Source organism: Dendroctonus ponderosae, unplaced genomic scaffold (genome assembly GCF_020466585.1).
Source record: "Dendroctonus ponderosae isolate FM_Combo_2020 unplaced genomic scaffold, Dpon_F_20191213v2 Dpon_F_20191213_3, whole genome shotgun sequence".
NCBI lineage: Eukaryota > Metazoa > Arthropoda > Insecta > Coleoptera > Curculionidae > Dendroctonus > Dendroctonus ponderosae.
The window spans coordinates 5,422,742-5,439,665 of NW_026018508.1; the positions used below are offsets into that span (position 1 = coordinate 5,422,742).

A 16,924-nucleotide genomic window follows, 5' to 3' on the forward strand; every position below is an offset into this window, starting at 1 on the left:
GACTTGTTAACTCTGGTCGTTAATACTAGAATATATATTTTTATAGCCAATTTATTAGATAGGAAAGAGTCATAGTCCAAGTTATTCATCATCAACACGTTAGTCAAATTTTAAAAGTTAAATGTTTGAAAAAACAAAAATCACTAAATTTTAATCAATGTGAAATTATAATTATCAAAACAACCTCGAGTTGCTAGGGACTTGATGTTACCCCGATGAAGAAAATGTCATTTTTTTACCGATAGTGATTAAATCTTCGTTGGGCCACAATTTATATGAAAAATTAATGTGTTAAAAATAACTCAATCGAATGCGAACAATTTATGTATTTCGACTTCAAGCATCTTGAATAAACAAAAAATTTGGTCGATTCCGCGTACATACATTTCATGAGAGCATTTGAGCAGACCGGAAACTCTGTTTTACTGCATCAAATAAAGCATGGTACCCAAAACAGATAACCCGTAACTAATTGTAGTTATTATCTCAATCCTTCCGTGCGGTGGATTCTAAAGGCTCCAAAATGAGCCGAACGTATTAAATAATATGCAATACACCCACAGAAGAGCTTTAGCTCTGTTACAGATTTTGCATGGAATTTCGAATTGAAATATTTGTTATGCAATTTGTACTAGGTGCACTTGCGACATCGTTTTGGCTTTATTAATGTACTGCGTGATTGGTAAATTATCTACCCATTCATTCTATTGATGCATTGATTGGCTGTAACTAGCACTAGTAGATTGGGGACTACAATCTGAAACCGAGATTACTTAATGGCCAATATTTGGGAGGACTTTTGACCAGGCAATCGAAAATGTTTACTAGAAATTGTATGGAAACTGTAATATTGCAGTTGTGACAGCAATAAAATTGAAAGATGAGATAAAAAACAAAAAGCTTTTTCCAATTAAACCACATATTCTTTGACCCAAAATGCCAGATCAATTTTAGGGTCTCTTATCTACTTTAACTTTATCGATGAAGATCTTTACAAATATGGTCTCCTATTTTTGGCGTTGAAAGGCAAAGCGTAGAATTATATGGTCTCTTATGCCGACTATTATTTTCAAATAAGGCGTAGTATCGTTTCTGCTATGATCAGCATGATTTAACTATAAAAGTAGCCACAGCAGAAACGATAATTCAGTAATTAGATGTTTGGTCAGAAGTCATAAGAATTGAGTCTCAGCTAGTCTTCAGTCTATAGATATTAATTCTTAAGATTTACGGTCTACGAGTCATAAGTCATCGTTAATCTTCGGTTACAACTAAAATCTATTGGTTGTATTAATTTGGAAATAAATTGTTTTTAAAAAGCGAACTTTCAAATTAATCAATAAAATTGTACCGACCGATTTAAATATAATAGTAATAAGCTGCTCAACAAACTTAACATTGCCATCTCAATTTGTGCCAATTTTGGAGCTGCATAGATTCTGATTGCTTCAAATGATTTGGTTTCTTAGCATTATTTCTCTAGATTGGTTTTTTATTGGGAATGTTTTGATAAAAGTTAAGCATCTCACAGAAATTTTCTACGGGGTGGAAAATGAAGATGCAAAATTTTGGAAAGTTCAGCATACTCCTAGGATCCCAACACCAAAAGTTCAACGGTAAAACAAATAACTCGAAAAGGTTTGTTTAATTGTTGGACATCTTTTCTATTTACAGGGTGTTGTCGAAAATTAACTTTTGGTCTTGCAGCAATCACTTTTCTGCTCTTTGTTCGATTTTCACGATCTAGAGCTCAGGTGGAAGCTAAAACTCTAGAGACAATCTAAGACCAAAATTCTATACACATGGTTGCATGAAAAATGCCCCCGAAATATGTGATTCTAGTAGACTATCAACTAAAACAAAATTAACTTGTATTTATTTAACTTTATTAACAAATATTTTGATAATTCATGCAATTGAATTTTTTTCTGAAGTAAACTGTGAAGTTTTAGATTCAATTAGCTTTATTTTTTGAGGCCACTCTGTAAATAAATGAGATGAGATGGTTAATCAATTCAAAAACTTTATACTTAAAACTGTATGCATATGGTTTTAAAATACAACAAAAGTTTTTTGTTCTACTGAAAACACGTAGAACTCTCACCAACTTTGTTGGCATTGTTTCATTTTCCATCCTGTAGAAACTTTATCTGAAGGACAACTTTTTGCAAAGGAATTGCACTAAATAACACTTCTATCAGAACTAGAATCGGCAGAAGGCATTAACATGTACCTAGGTCCAAAGCTGCTCCAATTTTGTCAGTGTAAAATTGATGTTATAGAGCAGTTTAGTAAAAAACTTCAGTTGAGTTTCCCATCTGTAAAAAACTTTAACAGATTACTTAACGATTTGACAAAGTCTGTAGTATAGAATTATTAGCAGCTTATTAAGTGTTAAAAAACGTTCGCCGATTAGCTAAATGCATTTGATAACGCTTTAGACTGAGTTTAACCAGATTTAAAACCAAAGCTAAAAGTTAAATTTGAGAACAATGAAACAATAATTTTAAAATCCGTACACTCTAGTTGTTTAGCCCTAAACGATGGATTACTGGAATACCTTTATCAATTTATTGAATCGATCGCAATAAAAAGGGACACATATTCCAGTCCTTTCAACGATTCAAGAGGCTGTAATTTCAGTACCATCAAATGTATGAAAAATCTGTAGACATTTCAAGTAAAGTTATACAAAAATTAAATTAAATCTCATTTGCAAAAACATCAAGTTAACAACTCAGGTGGACAATCAATAAATCCGAATTTTATATGTGGACATTTAGAGAAACCAGTATCTTCGGTAAATTATATGTTTTAAAGTTTGAACGTTCACTTCTCTTGCGGTGAATAAGCTAACAGGGAATTTATTGAAAATTCTTGAACTTTTTGAACGGTATATGAAATATCCATTTAATCAGACATAAACAATAATTTAAGAAATGTCAAAAAAAATTTCCTGAATCGAATACCAGAAATATTAGCAATTTATTTTTCAAATTACGGGTTTTGTTTGGATGGTGCTGAATCGTCCTTTTCAGCCGATTTTCTCGGTTAAAACCATCTTCACATTTGATATTGTGAAACCTCTTGTGAGTCGATTATCCGCGAAACAAAGCAACACGTGTCTACTTTTTCTATACGTGTTTCGGCACCCTGTGTCAACATATGACCGCAAATTTTTTTTGTGTCAATTAGATAAGATTTATCATCGGAGATCCGTTTAACAGGGTGAGGAGAGTATCATGTTTTATTTATAAGATTTATCGTGCCGTCAACTCAAGTTAGGTAATTGGAGCATTTTATCGGAATTTAAAATGTATTATAACAATTTAAAACAAATAAAAAATTCTAGACACGTTCCAAAACAGCAGGTTCAGGCAACAGTAGAAATAAAAACTATTCGAGTCCTAATCAGAAAGGAATAAACCAAAATTAATTTAAAAATCAAAATATGGCTAATATATTAAAAAGTTTGATTGTTTTTTAAAATGTTCAGTTTTTAATAAAAAGTGATGAAAAGTTGTAAGGGCCAGCAATAAGTTACCACACTTTTGGCATTTTGAGTATTTGTTTATTAATTCCTCTAGAATTAATGAATTAATTTATTTTAAATACTGTATTATTAACCTCGGCATATGCGAAATGGTAGTATTTCCTTTTTAATACATAACAATAATTTAAGACGCTGTGCAATTTGGCCGACATTTTTTCTATATGTTGTTGTGCCATTGTTAGAAGATTTACCAGATTTAACGCTGTGAACGAAAAAACTGATAGCATTCCAATTTAATTAATCTTTAGTTTCAGTTTTGCATTTTTGAACATCAGTTCCGGTAGTGCCGTCAAGATGAAACAGTTTAATAAAAAAGATTGTTAAAATAGTCTGACAAGGTTGATCATACATAATAATATAATCAAACCTCAAGTATATAGGAAATTGAGCAGTGTTTTTCTTTTAAAAAAGCTGCTTTTCTTTTCAAAAAATTTAAACCAGTTCAGTTAAGGTGCGAACAATTTAAAGTAGCAATTCATGTGATTAAAAAAAAATAGAACTTTTCAATTTAAAAAAATTGGACTTGTCCATGTTTATATACGAACATCTTTACTTTTTTATTTGGGGCACTATGCATACAAATATTTTAGTTTTTTTATCGAAAACTAAAATTGCAACATTTATTAAAATAACTTAGATTAATAGATACATTTCTGCTCCAATTTATTACCTTTGTAACTTTATTTTTGAACTCAGTAGCCCATATCTCAGACCCTGTATGCAGAATTGTATCAACTTGAAGCATCTGACAATTTTCAGTCGCACTTTTACAAGCAGTTTAAAATGGATTAGAATGGATATTTTATGCGTAGCTTGAAAGGTATTAAAATCGCTTACCATGACAACTTGGGAATATTTGCTTAAGCGAATTTTTTACTGACAGAATATTCATGTCGCATCAGGAATTTCATCCGCTCTTCATATTTGATCGTTTTTGGTTTTGCTTTAGAAATTGTTACCGCTAAACGTTTAACAATTTGAAATAAATATTGCATAGTGACAACTTGTTGCAATTCCTTAAACAATGCATAAACTGACTGAGACAATATAATACTTTATTATATTGAGATTGAAACTAGTTTCACAACAAAGTTTTCGCACAGTTGCATCAGCCCACAAAATAATTTTCTAAGTAAGCTCATAATCGCAATACTTTTATCCAGAACCCATTATTACGTGGTGCGATGTATTGCGTGGTTTATGAAAGCTTTTGCTTGATTGAAGTTCTTAACACACTCGTTTGTTTCCCATAATAGTAGTTCTATCTTAGGTTCCATACTTTTAATACAACAACTTCACTCATTATGGGAAGAATGCTACAATTTACTGCTTACTACTATAAAGGCTCTGAATTGATTACTAAAAGAAGCAGTAATCAATTCAGAGAAATAGTCTTCAAAATGCTCCGGTGTCCAAATATTACTGGAATGCTTCTAAAACTTTCAACTTCAAAGGGTTAAATAGAAAATTCTAAAAAGTTTAAAACTTTAAACCAACAAAAATATGAAAGAAATATGATTAAAATTGAAATGCAAAATTATTGAAATAAACTAGTTGCGATTATCGTAACAAAAGTCTCAAATCAATATTATATTAAGTTCTATAGGTGATCACCCATCAGTTGCCCCAAGCCAGGTTTAAAACTTTCATGAAATTTGAATAGAAGGAATAGTTTTTGTTGTCTGGTATATTTATTATCGCACTGAAAACGCATATGAGCGTAACCTGATGGATCTCACTGAATTTGGAGCATACAAAATTTGAATTATAATAGATTTAGTTAGTTTGACATAAAATATATTGACATTCTGAGAAGCGTTAAAGCGTTTTGGCTGAATTTTCTAAAATATGTAATAATACGTTTAGACTAAGGTGTTAGCTAAAAAAGTGCCAAAGTAACTTTTGTATTATTTTACGCTTGTGATTAAAAAGTTTTTAAATTTTCAACTCGAAAAATAGTATATACTTTCCGTGTAAAGGCGAGAGCAGAATTAATTTTTAATTACCATGCCGAAAGTTGTTGTTTGTAAATAGGCGTCACAGCTTTTAACGAGATGCAGGAAGCTAAGAAAGTAAAAACAAAGGAGCTAAACATGTTACTAAATTGGTGCGCAGTTGTAGAAACTTCTGCAAGGGATATATTGGGTTCGACCTGGTAGATCTATTAGGATCCGTTTTTGTATATGCGAAAACTTGCAAACTTTAAACGATAGTTCCAATAGCTTTTGGCTCAACTTTATTAAAGAAATAATAATTTTCTGTTGAAGCTTTAAAATTGTTTCCTAAAATAAGTAACAAATAATGACAATAGGGTTCTAAAATTTAAACAATGCAAGTTTAAATTAGCAGTTTGAGACTGCGCTCGATCTAAATACAAATTTGAAAAATCTCCACCTAAGGCGTTCCAGTAACTTTAAGGAAATAATAATGTTGGTCGAATTACTGGAAACAAATTTTTAAAAGTGTAACAGAATAGATATCTAATCGCATATTAAGCAAATGTTTTTGTTTTGCTACTGAAATATTTACACTTTATAAAGGCTTTTATTTGATACTTAGATATTATTTAAACTATTTCTCCATTCAATGCTTCTTTGAATGAAAGTTGGTGCAAAATTGGACAATGCTATCAAAAATATATTTTAAAAACCTTGCCAAAAGTTATGACAAAATGTTTAAATGTTGCGCACGGTCTTATTAAGAAAATCAACATTTTGATTATTCAAAAGAGTTTTTCACTTCTTTTCTTCAATTTTTCTGTTCAATTTACTTGACGTGTAGAGAAGTATCACAAGATTTCATTCATTCATTTTTTAATTAATGTGTGTGACAGTGACACAAAGTTTGGCTTGAAATCGAAAATACATTTTTTTTAAGCATTTCTAAATCAGATAAATTATCCAATCGTCAACATGTTTTCAACTAAATATGAATTAACTAATTGTCAGACACAAATATATACAAATGTCTGTAAAATTATTGTCTATTTTTGCGCAACTCATTTTATCAATTGAAATAATTTTCAGTTTATCATGTTTTAAAAATTGATGCTTTTTTATTCTTTAAATCTCAATCATTCCAATTTTCTTCCCATCGCTTCGATAACCGTTATAAGGGTCTGCTCCTGAGTTGATACTTTTTAACTTGGTTACTTCAATAATTTTTATTATTAAAATAACCACTTTTTTCTAACTAATTCTTACAAAATTGGAAAAAGTGATGTGTAATAAATTGAAATAAATTAACAAATTGGGTATTAATTAAAAAATATAGTAATTATTCAAATTACCTTTTATTTGTGATTGGTGAATGTTTGTTACTTTTTTGTTTAAGTTTGGTTTCGTTTGCTTGAACGTTGTGTTGAAGTTAATAGTGACAACGTAGAACACAACACATTCTTTGACTGACTTGACACGAAAAACTTTATAATGTTTAACTTTTTTCAAAAAATGTTCACTCTGAATTTAGTTTCGTTCGTATTTTCAGTACATTAATAATAATTAGGAAACCAAAAAAGTAGAATAATTTCTCGACTTCACGACATCTATAGCTGCATATCCTTCCTACTTCTTAATTGCGAAAATACCAAAAATGTTGCAATAAATTTGCAAAATAAGATTTTGCTTTCTCCTTGATAATCTTGCTTTCATACACACGTATTAGTATAGAATTTATATTGAATAGCTAATGGATTTTTTAAATTTACGATGAAAGACGTCTATATTGCATTAAGAAATTGGCAAATTGTTTGTCAAGTGTTAGCAATAATATCTGAAGTTTTCATACATCTAATTGCATTAATTCCAAATCTGCGTCATAGTTTTCTTGCCGTTTATGAAAAACCGATCAACTCTGAGATTTTGTTAATATTCCCATCAATCGAAACATTATTAAACACCGATTAAGTTCAGAATTAGTCATTATTTCTTCATTCAATGATCAAAGCGCCAATTGTCTTCTTGGAAACCTGTTTGCGAGACGCTTAACACGATTTACACTTGCTGCTATAAAATAGTTCAATTCAGTTCCGTCATTCCACTCAGGATATTAATAATGGAGATTACGACCGCGCGAGTGACGAAAAGAGTGCTTGCACATTTTGCAACTTCATCGCTTCCTTCTCCTTGAGGAAATTACTTACAGAGTGTTTCTTATGTTTTTCATTTTACAATTGTTTTGTTCTATACAAGCTTCGTTTTTAGCGCATTTTGAACGCCATGATGTAAATTTTTTTCCAGATTTGATAAGTTAGCAGCCGAGCATCACTGCTTGAGGATAAAACTCCTAGGGGATTGCTACTATTGCGTGTCCGGCTTACCCGAACCCAGGCCTGAGCACGCTCAATGCACAGTTGAGATGGGTTTGGACATGATTGATGCCATCGCGTAAGTAGATTTGTGGATACGTTTGCCCCTCAATTTAATTTTCTCTACCTTCACCATCAAGTTCTCTCATCTAACCGGCGACGTATCATATCTTCATCTGTTATGCACAAAAACTTCGGCTTAAAATAGGATTTAGTCACGGTTTTGACCACAACTGTTTGCAGCTAGTATTTAACTAAAAAAATCCGTATATTTAAAGTTTTCTTAAAGAAATCTCTTTAACTGAATAAACTGTAGTTTTAATTTTATCAACTGTTAACTAACTGTAAGGAATAAACTTTGTAGGCAATAAAGTTTAATCTGCATAATCCTCTGATGGCAATCTTAAACATTCTTTTGAATATTTGCTTCGGATATTTCCAATTAGTCCTGATCTTAATTATTGACAAGGAACTGTTCTTTCCGAATGAGTTTCAAAAATTGCCCATCAGCTAAGTAAATAAAATGCCGCTCGACTTTACTCAAGAAATTGAAAACTCGCTTGAACTTGGAAAGATTGTTTGGCTTGGTAAAATACGCAGAAAAAATCGGGTTGTCTGGCACGTTTTCCGGATGGTGGCCAATTAAACTTTCGAAATGGCCAAATTAAATTCTGCTGTTACTAAACCTAGTGAGAACTCCCTTTTTATTGAAAAATACTAACGATGACAACGAGATTTATTCCGATAAAAATTTTATGGTTTTTGATGACAATGTTGCAAAAGTTGCATTTTTGAACAACGAAACAATGGAAGCAGTATCATTAGTATTTCGATTTTTGCAAGTTTTTTTGCTTAAACAAAATAATTATTTAAGTGAATTTAAACCAACAGTCTGCGAATCTATACTAAATCAAGTTCAGCGTTGGACAAGTTACAAACTAATAATTTATTCTGCTCCTTGGACTAACAAAGTGCAAAAAACTACGGGGTATTTTTTATGAATTAAACCAATTGCCCGGTAATGTGKTATCAATTTCAATCGATCTAAAACATGYCCAGCTGGKATATCAACCAAATGTWCAATCAAATGATCAAAAGTTAGTCGAGTAKTTAGGATTTATGCCTTGCTAATTTATTTCCAATTATTATTTTGGTGCACCTTAATTCAAAATAGTTCTTCTAAWATAAAATCTTGTAAYTATKAAAATTAAAATTACAACTCATTTGYWTCTRTGTCTAAATARCATTCKAAATTAAATTTAAATAACGAAAGATAATTGCTACTGAAGTCGAAGGAAGAAATAATGAAACTCAAAAAGTATATATATGTGCGTCATATCCAAGTAAGTTGTGTTCTGTTTGTAAAAGTGATTTAAAGATTTACGTTTTTCTTAATTCAAAATAATTCTTCTAAAATAAATTATTCTAATTAGGTGCTTATTAGGTAATACTGAGGTCAAAAGAAGAAATACTAAAACAAACAAAAAATTATATGTGCTTCATATCCAACTAAGTTGTGTTCTGTTCGTTATTTAACTTTTTATGTTTTCCATATCAATTCATATTAACAGTTCTATTGGTCCCAAGTCAGGAAAACTAGGTTTTGTCAAAAAATATTTCTTAGAGGTTTGCAAACAGAACCCTACCATGTATACTATACTTTCAACGTAATTAGCCCAGACGTTTTCTCTCCACAACGTAAAGTAAATATTTAACATCGTCATAAATCAAATTACGTTCTAGATTGAGTAAACCGGAAAGAAATGTACTAACTAAACAAATAAGAGAATTTCAACGCTCGCGCCAGTGTACTTCAACTCTTCAATATTAAATTTATTTACTAGGTCAGTTTCATGCGGCCGAACGTTCATTAAAATTGTTTATGCTGAAAATTTGTTTTCATATTCATGGACAAACGACAAATATGAGTTTAAAAATGTACAGATCAATTATAGTCGGCAACATGTATTGCAAGCCCATATGGGGTAAACCAGTGGCCCAAGTATAAAGCGAATATGTTCCAGTTTCATATACAATTAAAAGGCAATTTATCAGCAGGTCATTGGCTTTAAAAGATAATGTGAACTAAATAAGGAATACAATTTTCGGAACGTTTTGTGTTTGTTTGGCTAATGCTGCTTTAAATCGAAAAAGCACCTTAAAATGTAAGTTTATCTCGCATATCCTCTACTTAATAAAGTCGAGCAAAAGATGGTATCTTTTGAACCACAAAAGATACCATTTATGATTAATATCTTCTATCGGTCTAACGAAAAAATATTTCAGTATGATCAAGCGAACTATGTGCCTTGACTAAAAAAGCTGTTTCTTTCCAAAACAATTTTATTAATGCGAAGAGCTGAGAATGTGACACGTACGGTTTTCCATGCGCCATACCTACATAATGATTCATTAGCAAAACGTTAAAGTCGAGCTCTGCACTCTGTTCCCAAGCACCATTATTAATATTAAACCATAACTCTAGTTGAAATTAATCTGAAGAGATGTTATCTCTTAATTCGTTCGGACGAAACCGACATGCGACGAAAATTTAATGATGCCACGTTAGCAGATGTGGGGGTAAGTTTTCTGATTCGTCAAACTGCTAACAGGAACATGATAATGGACTTTGATAATTTTAAACTATCACACTTTCCATGTGGTGCTGAGCTTTGTACTCTTTGAATTACGAATACTTCAAAAAATGGTGTAAATGTCAGAAAAAAAGATTTAGTAGCTCTCTGATTTCAATTTGGTTGGCTAAATCCGCGCATTGTGGAGATTTTGTTTGAAGTTTACGAAATTATGAATCATTTTTATGGCTCATTAATAGTTGCTAATATTCATGAATTTTGCAAGCATATTTGGTATTTCATGTAGCTATACTAAATCTTTCGTGCCACTGTTGATCAGGGATTGATAGACTTGATATCGAATCCAGCCAACATCATAAAAATAGAYCCAATTTAAAAGACGAAGTTTTRCCCAATGAGGAAATKTAGATAAGCAGGAGAATTCCTACAGTCAAAGTAGGCAGGCAGCATTTTTAACGCAATTATGAGTAATAGTAGCATACARGGTGATTCAAAATTGGCGTCATTCCTTTTAAGGGGTGATACATATTGGAATACTAAAGCATTCAAAAAGAAAAAATACGATATTTGCTTTAAAYTTCGAAAWTTTTTKATTTTTAAAAAGTTCCCTTCTACAATTTTTTGATTAAAAGTCAAAGCGGTAATGATGTTTTTGGCATTAACAGATAGTTACAGGTGAATAGCCCTTGTCAATAATAACAATAATTTGTCAAACTGTGACTTACTTTGAAATTTCTTTCACGAATTTGCGAATATGCGATTAGTTCAGGGGAAATGCTACAGTAACATAGCAGAAGCTGAAAGAACTCACGCCAACAAAGGGCTGCTTGATAAGAGTGGATAATAAGGAGATTACACAGGCACTAGCTTGTTTGGAGTTAACCATTCAACCAATTCGAGGTTATGAGAACAGGTTGACATTTCGAAAGTACGTTCCGCAGTCAACAAATCTTGTTGAATTTATCGTTTATCCTTGTCTATCTTATTGTCACTCTGTATAATTCTATGTTTACCGGAGTTTTAAATAATTACGAAGCAACAGGTATCTGCGCAATGTTAATTAGGCAGATTACCTCGAAAAACATTGCTGCCGTATTTCTGATATAGTTTTTTACAAATTTCTCAGTTTTTAATAACAATTAATTTATTTTACTATTTTTTCTGTGACTCCTATAACAGCGCCAGACAACACCTCCAGAGGAATGACGCCAACTTTGAATCACCCTGTATACGTAGAATGGAAAAGCTTATTATCGTACTCCTTGTAAAAACCGACAAAAATTTAACTCACTGATTAAAGACTGGGTGAACATCATTAATACCAAATGCGTGACAAAAGATCTAATGAAATGTAAATTAGATATTGAAGAAGAAGTCCTTGTATCCATTTATGTATCGCGGAGGAAGTTTAAGGAACGATAAAAATCTGCATAGAGATAAACTCAAGCAGAGGGTGAGCTCCTCTGGTATTTCAGGATGCTTGAAAGCGGTCATGTGGAGGACCAAATAAATAAAACTGAAAACAGTGGGAACCATTTTAGGAAACGTTATTGGATAGAATAGGAAAGGAAGATCTTAGAGAACAAAGAGGAATCCAGCACGTGGCAAGCAAATATCTTCATACAATTACTAGAATTTCATACAATAATTTTTATTTCCCTATGCATATTTTTCAGTTGAAAGTTCTCTCAATCTTTACTGTTTTTGTGGTTTGAGAAATTCTATTTTTCATCCAGTTTATAATTCGGTTGTGACGTAAACTGTTTGTGATTGGCATACCTCTTCACTCTAGAAAGCCACTAAAAATCAGTTACCAACATCTGCATGAACTAATTTTTAAAACGTTATTAGTGTTAGATGCTGGCCCTTTAGCTTTATCAAATGGTGACTTGGGACAAATGCACTCGCCATTAGATACAAAATTTTACTGGATATTTAACATCAGAAAGACAAAAAATTCAAATGTCTACGTTTTGAAAAAGTTCTGAAATACATGTGAAAGACTTCCTGTAGTAAAGTTTGAATGACTAAATGTAATAATTAGGGACATTAAAATGATTTGAACTTACAAACTTGAGTTGAAGTTAATATTAGTAACTCTAAAATCGTATAATAAATAACACCGTAAAATGGAGAAATGGTCATAAAATGTGCTTTTAACTATCAAATACTTTGCAATGTTGATTGAAAAAAAGTAGGTTTTTTACAGCACCAAATATTTATTGCCTCTGTAAACTCTTCATACTTATTCAAAAAATAAATGTATGTTGTTGCTGTTGCATTGTTTCTAATACAGGTAGAAATAAAAATGTTATTGACTTAAAAGATTCAGCGTTCTGTGAACGATTTAAATTTTAGCCAAGTTCGTAATGCCCGAAATCAAACTCCAACAAGGCACCAAGTTCATTGACGAACTGACTAAATAAACCGAAACCCGAATAATAACTGTGCACATACTAAGTGTGCACAATTGCCAGCTGAAAAAAAAACGAACTTCTCGGAACCCCTCCGAGTGAACAAACAGCGCGAGGGGAATGTTTCACCCATCAAATTTACTGTACAAATGTGCAATGAACGAAGTAGTTAGAATCGGTAAAGAGAAATATCAAAGCCAGCTTTTTACCGAAAGAATCGCTTTGATGTCACAAGCCGCAATAAGAGCGAAATTTGTTTTTAGAAGCAAAGCAGTTTACAGAACACCCCNTAACAGTATTTAATCATACAGGGGGTATCAATTTGAAAACTGCCCACCCTTAACATCTTCCTTGCGGTTAAAAATATCAAAAATCCGAAAGGCGTGAATTTTGTTTGTAAGGGGGACATCTTAAATAAATATTTTTAGCCTTCTTGTTGCAACCCACTAGAAGGGGTAGATGTCACCCTTAGAATCTTAAATGGGAATGGGTCAAGTGGCATATCGTTTTAAAGGGCGTTCGATTTTCTTTTCCATACCCCTTTAAGATTCTGAGGGTGACATGTTTATTTAAAGTATTCCCCATATAAACAAAATTCACGTCTTTCGGATTGTTCATATTTCTAACCGCAAGAAAGATATTAAGGGTCGGAAGTTTTCAAATTGTCACTCCGTATAAATTGAAAAAATGCTGAGAAATATCATCATACAGCATGGAAACAGACATATATGACGTTATTTTTCAAACAACAGGTATCATTTCTAATCCCGAGCATAAATATTTTTGCTATATTAACGATAACTTGAGTTTCGCGTAACATTTGTGTTTCTCGTTTACAGAATCAAAAAAACACGTATTATTTGTGACCCTGTTAGATGAATTTTATAAATGGAAAACGTGTTTCCACAATTCACGTTCATTAAATATCAGGGCGACTTTTACGAAAAACACTCTCAAATGTTTCAGATAAAGGAATTGCTGTACCTGTCTCGTCTAGTATAAATCGTTTCTGGCAACCGGACAAGAAAAAACACGTTCCGTTAATAGAGGGAGATCGTTTTTCCTAAATTAGCTTTACCCTTTTCTGTTAGTCTCTTCGCAGGATCCATTTGTGGCTTGTCAAGTCAAGACATACGTTCTGAAATAAACAGGGTCCTCGAAACATCGATTTTCCACTGAACAGGTTTAGTTTCTTTTCAGACTGGAGATTTACAAAAAATTTGCAAATATTTACTACAAATTAACTCGTGAAAGCTTCAGTGCAGTGTCTATGTGTGTGTAAATGGAAAACACTTTAAATAGTTGTCTATTTACAATCGTTTACGTTCAGGAGCTCATTTCAACCGTTGGGCTTAATAGCAGGTAAATCGGTTTGATGGAAACATTTTATCGCTACACAAAACATTGCTTTGAGCGTTCTTGCAAGCGCTAATCATTTGAAGCAGTCTCGCTAATCATTTGAAGCAGCGAGATTTATATAGGATATGTCGGTTTTCTCAAATGGAAATTTCCCTAAGATCCGAAATTTTAGAGACAGGCAAATGATTAAAGTTCCTAATTTTCTATGCGTTTGGACAAACTATCGCTCTATCAGCGACAGCGCGCTTTCACACATTTTTCATGCTTGTTAAAACTCCACTTTGTTAACTTTTTCCTTGATATGGGTACGGCGTGTCGTTACTGATTTCGTGTCATACAAGCTTACGCCAACTACACCTAAAACTGATAAATGTTTTTCCTGCAGCTTCATCGCTGACAATCGCTGACAAATTTCGGTATTGGAGCGGTTGGAAAGCTCTTGTTTCAAATAGCTGAGTTGGTATGTGAGTGAGTAGCTCAAAAATTAAACATCCTAGCCTTTCAAAATAAAGCTATATAATGTAAAATAGCCGATCCACATATACGCGTATATTATTAAAAGCAATAAAAGTTGCATCTATAATATTGGGCTTCCCTCAGTCATACTTTTATAGAAAAGAGTTGCTTCTCAAATCGAAATTCTGCTATCCCAGGAATGAATATGGAGGTTCTGTATAAAAAATTGTAAAACAAAATATAAATCCAACTAGGTAATTTGAAATTGTATGCACAATACTCATATGGTACATCTGGTACGTATGTTTGTGTGAATTTTTTTCAATCAAGCTCTTTTGCAAAAATGACACTGATTCGAAATTTCAATCAGTTTGAATAATTGCTTTCCCATTCTCGAAAACTAAGCATCAGCCCATGTTTTCATAAAAGCATTTTTTGCTTTTTGGCAATCTACAACTGTAGAATGTTTAGTACATTCGCTTAATATCGTTTTCCCTCTTTAATAAATTTTTAGGCACCAACTTTTACTGCGTTATAATCGTACAACCTTAATAAATGTTAATTTTTTAAATGTTTTTTCTTAACTTTAACTTTCTTAACACGAAAAATAATTCAATCGGTATCATGAAAGTGATTGGAAAATTGGCAAAAGCCAATTTTTTTAAATTTTAAATTGGCAAACACGAATTTAACGGTTAGGTGTAGTCACTTAATTTTTTTTATTATTCAACTGTCAATTTATTGAATGCTTCTTACATATTTAAGGCTGATTGCAATTTTTCGGTTCATTAACTGATCTATATCTAATTTGAAGCATTTTACAGAAAAAAATTTTCATTTTGAATCAATTTAACTATCGACAACTACCTATAGTTATAGATTTTAAGACTTTCAGGGTGAGCTAAAATAAGCAGAAACCTTTGAAAAATCGGTAGTATTGGAAATACCACATAAATGTTATCATTACTCATTGTCAGCAAAAAGGGTAAAAGCCATAATCTATGTTTATATTCAGAGAATTCGACTCGTAATTTTGAGTCGCTGATCTAAGCATAAATGGTTAAGCTCAACCGAATATACCGATGAATTTTAGTCTCACAAGAGAGCCTTAAAGAACTCGTTGTATCAACAACATAATAAAATACGTTCTGCTTGTGTTGAAATAAATACATAGTTATTTTATTTCAATGCCCTTTACCTATTATAATCTAATAGGTAGTTTACGCTTAACAGAATTGTTTTAATAATTTCTGAATTGAATAAAATTGTTTGATTTTTGTCGTAAAGTTTTAATGAGCTGCGTGATAAACTGGCATAATTTATCTCGAAGGATTTTAACTGCAAGAAATTAGGAAAAAACAGAACTGTTTCTTTACAATTGGCAAGAAGACGTTTACAATTGGCAAGTTTGAGCTTCTTTTTAAAACAGTTTTATGCAGCTTTATTTGCTACAATTAAGTCCAATGAAATTGCATTTTGCTCCATTTTTTATGTCTTTGGATTTTGCCCTATCTGTTACGTTAATTTTGCCTTAACAGTCGTGATATGACAAAGGTAGAAAAAATTGTGTGCCATTTGACCATCGCTGTAAAGAACAGAACATCACAACGGTGTTGAAAATTACATTTAAAAACTGTAAATAATTCAAACGTAATAAACTATTGATGGTAAAAAATGACTCAAATATCTTGGGGGTTCAGATGCCTGAACACCGAGTTTTCATATTTTCGTAGGAGTATTTCCCATATAGATTGAATTCAAGGTTTTGATTAACAAATATCTAATTATTCAAACGCATTAAACCTTTCCATTATATAGAAAGATTGACTTCTGAAAAAAATATAATTGTATGAGTTTCTATTTTCAATCTTTCCCACAGTATTTCTGTTCTATGCGTCGGGGTTTGTCGCTATAAGAGAACTTGAACTTTTCTTGTAGGAAATTTGGAAAATTAGGAAAAGTACTTTACGCATTTCGTGAATATGACTGAGTATGGGAGTACTTAGTCTATCAAGTACATAAAATCTTTAATATTATTTATTTTTAAATTTTTTGTAACTTAAAAGTATTGCTTTCAACTATAATTTTTTGTATCGTCGAACTCCTTGATCACGTTTGCCTCTTAAGAGAAATAAACTAGTTCTATGTTTTTACAAACTTTTTTTTGGGTATTTCGCCTCAAAAATTTTTGTCTTTAAAAAAGACAGAATTTCCTCACGTCTTTTATTACAGATTGATAAAT

General features: G+C 31.8%; 1 protein-coding gene and 1 long non-coding RNA gene across 4 annotated transcripts in view; one reads left to right on the forward strand and one right to left on the reverse strand.

Annotated features, from left to right (window-relative positions):
• Window positions 1–16,924, forward strand: part of LOC109540307 (adenylate cyclase type 6) — a 232,004-nt gene that overhangs the window by 173,661 nt on the left and 41,419 nt on the right. For both annotated transcript variants that reach the window (XM_048665026.1, XM_048665025.1), the window contains exon 14: window positions 7,792–7,938. In XM_048665026.1, the coding sequence (XP_048520983.1) occupies window positions 7,792–7,938 (147 nt within the window). The remainder of the gene's footprint in view (window positions 1–7,791; window positions 7,939–16,924) is intronic.
• Window positions 1–16,924, reverse strand: part of LOC125503896 — a 309,807-nt gene that overhangs the window by 172,642 nt on the left and 120,241 nt on the right. The window lies entirely within an intron of this gene.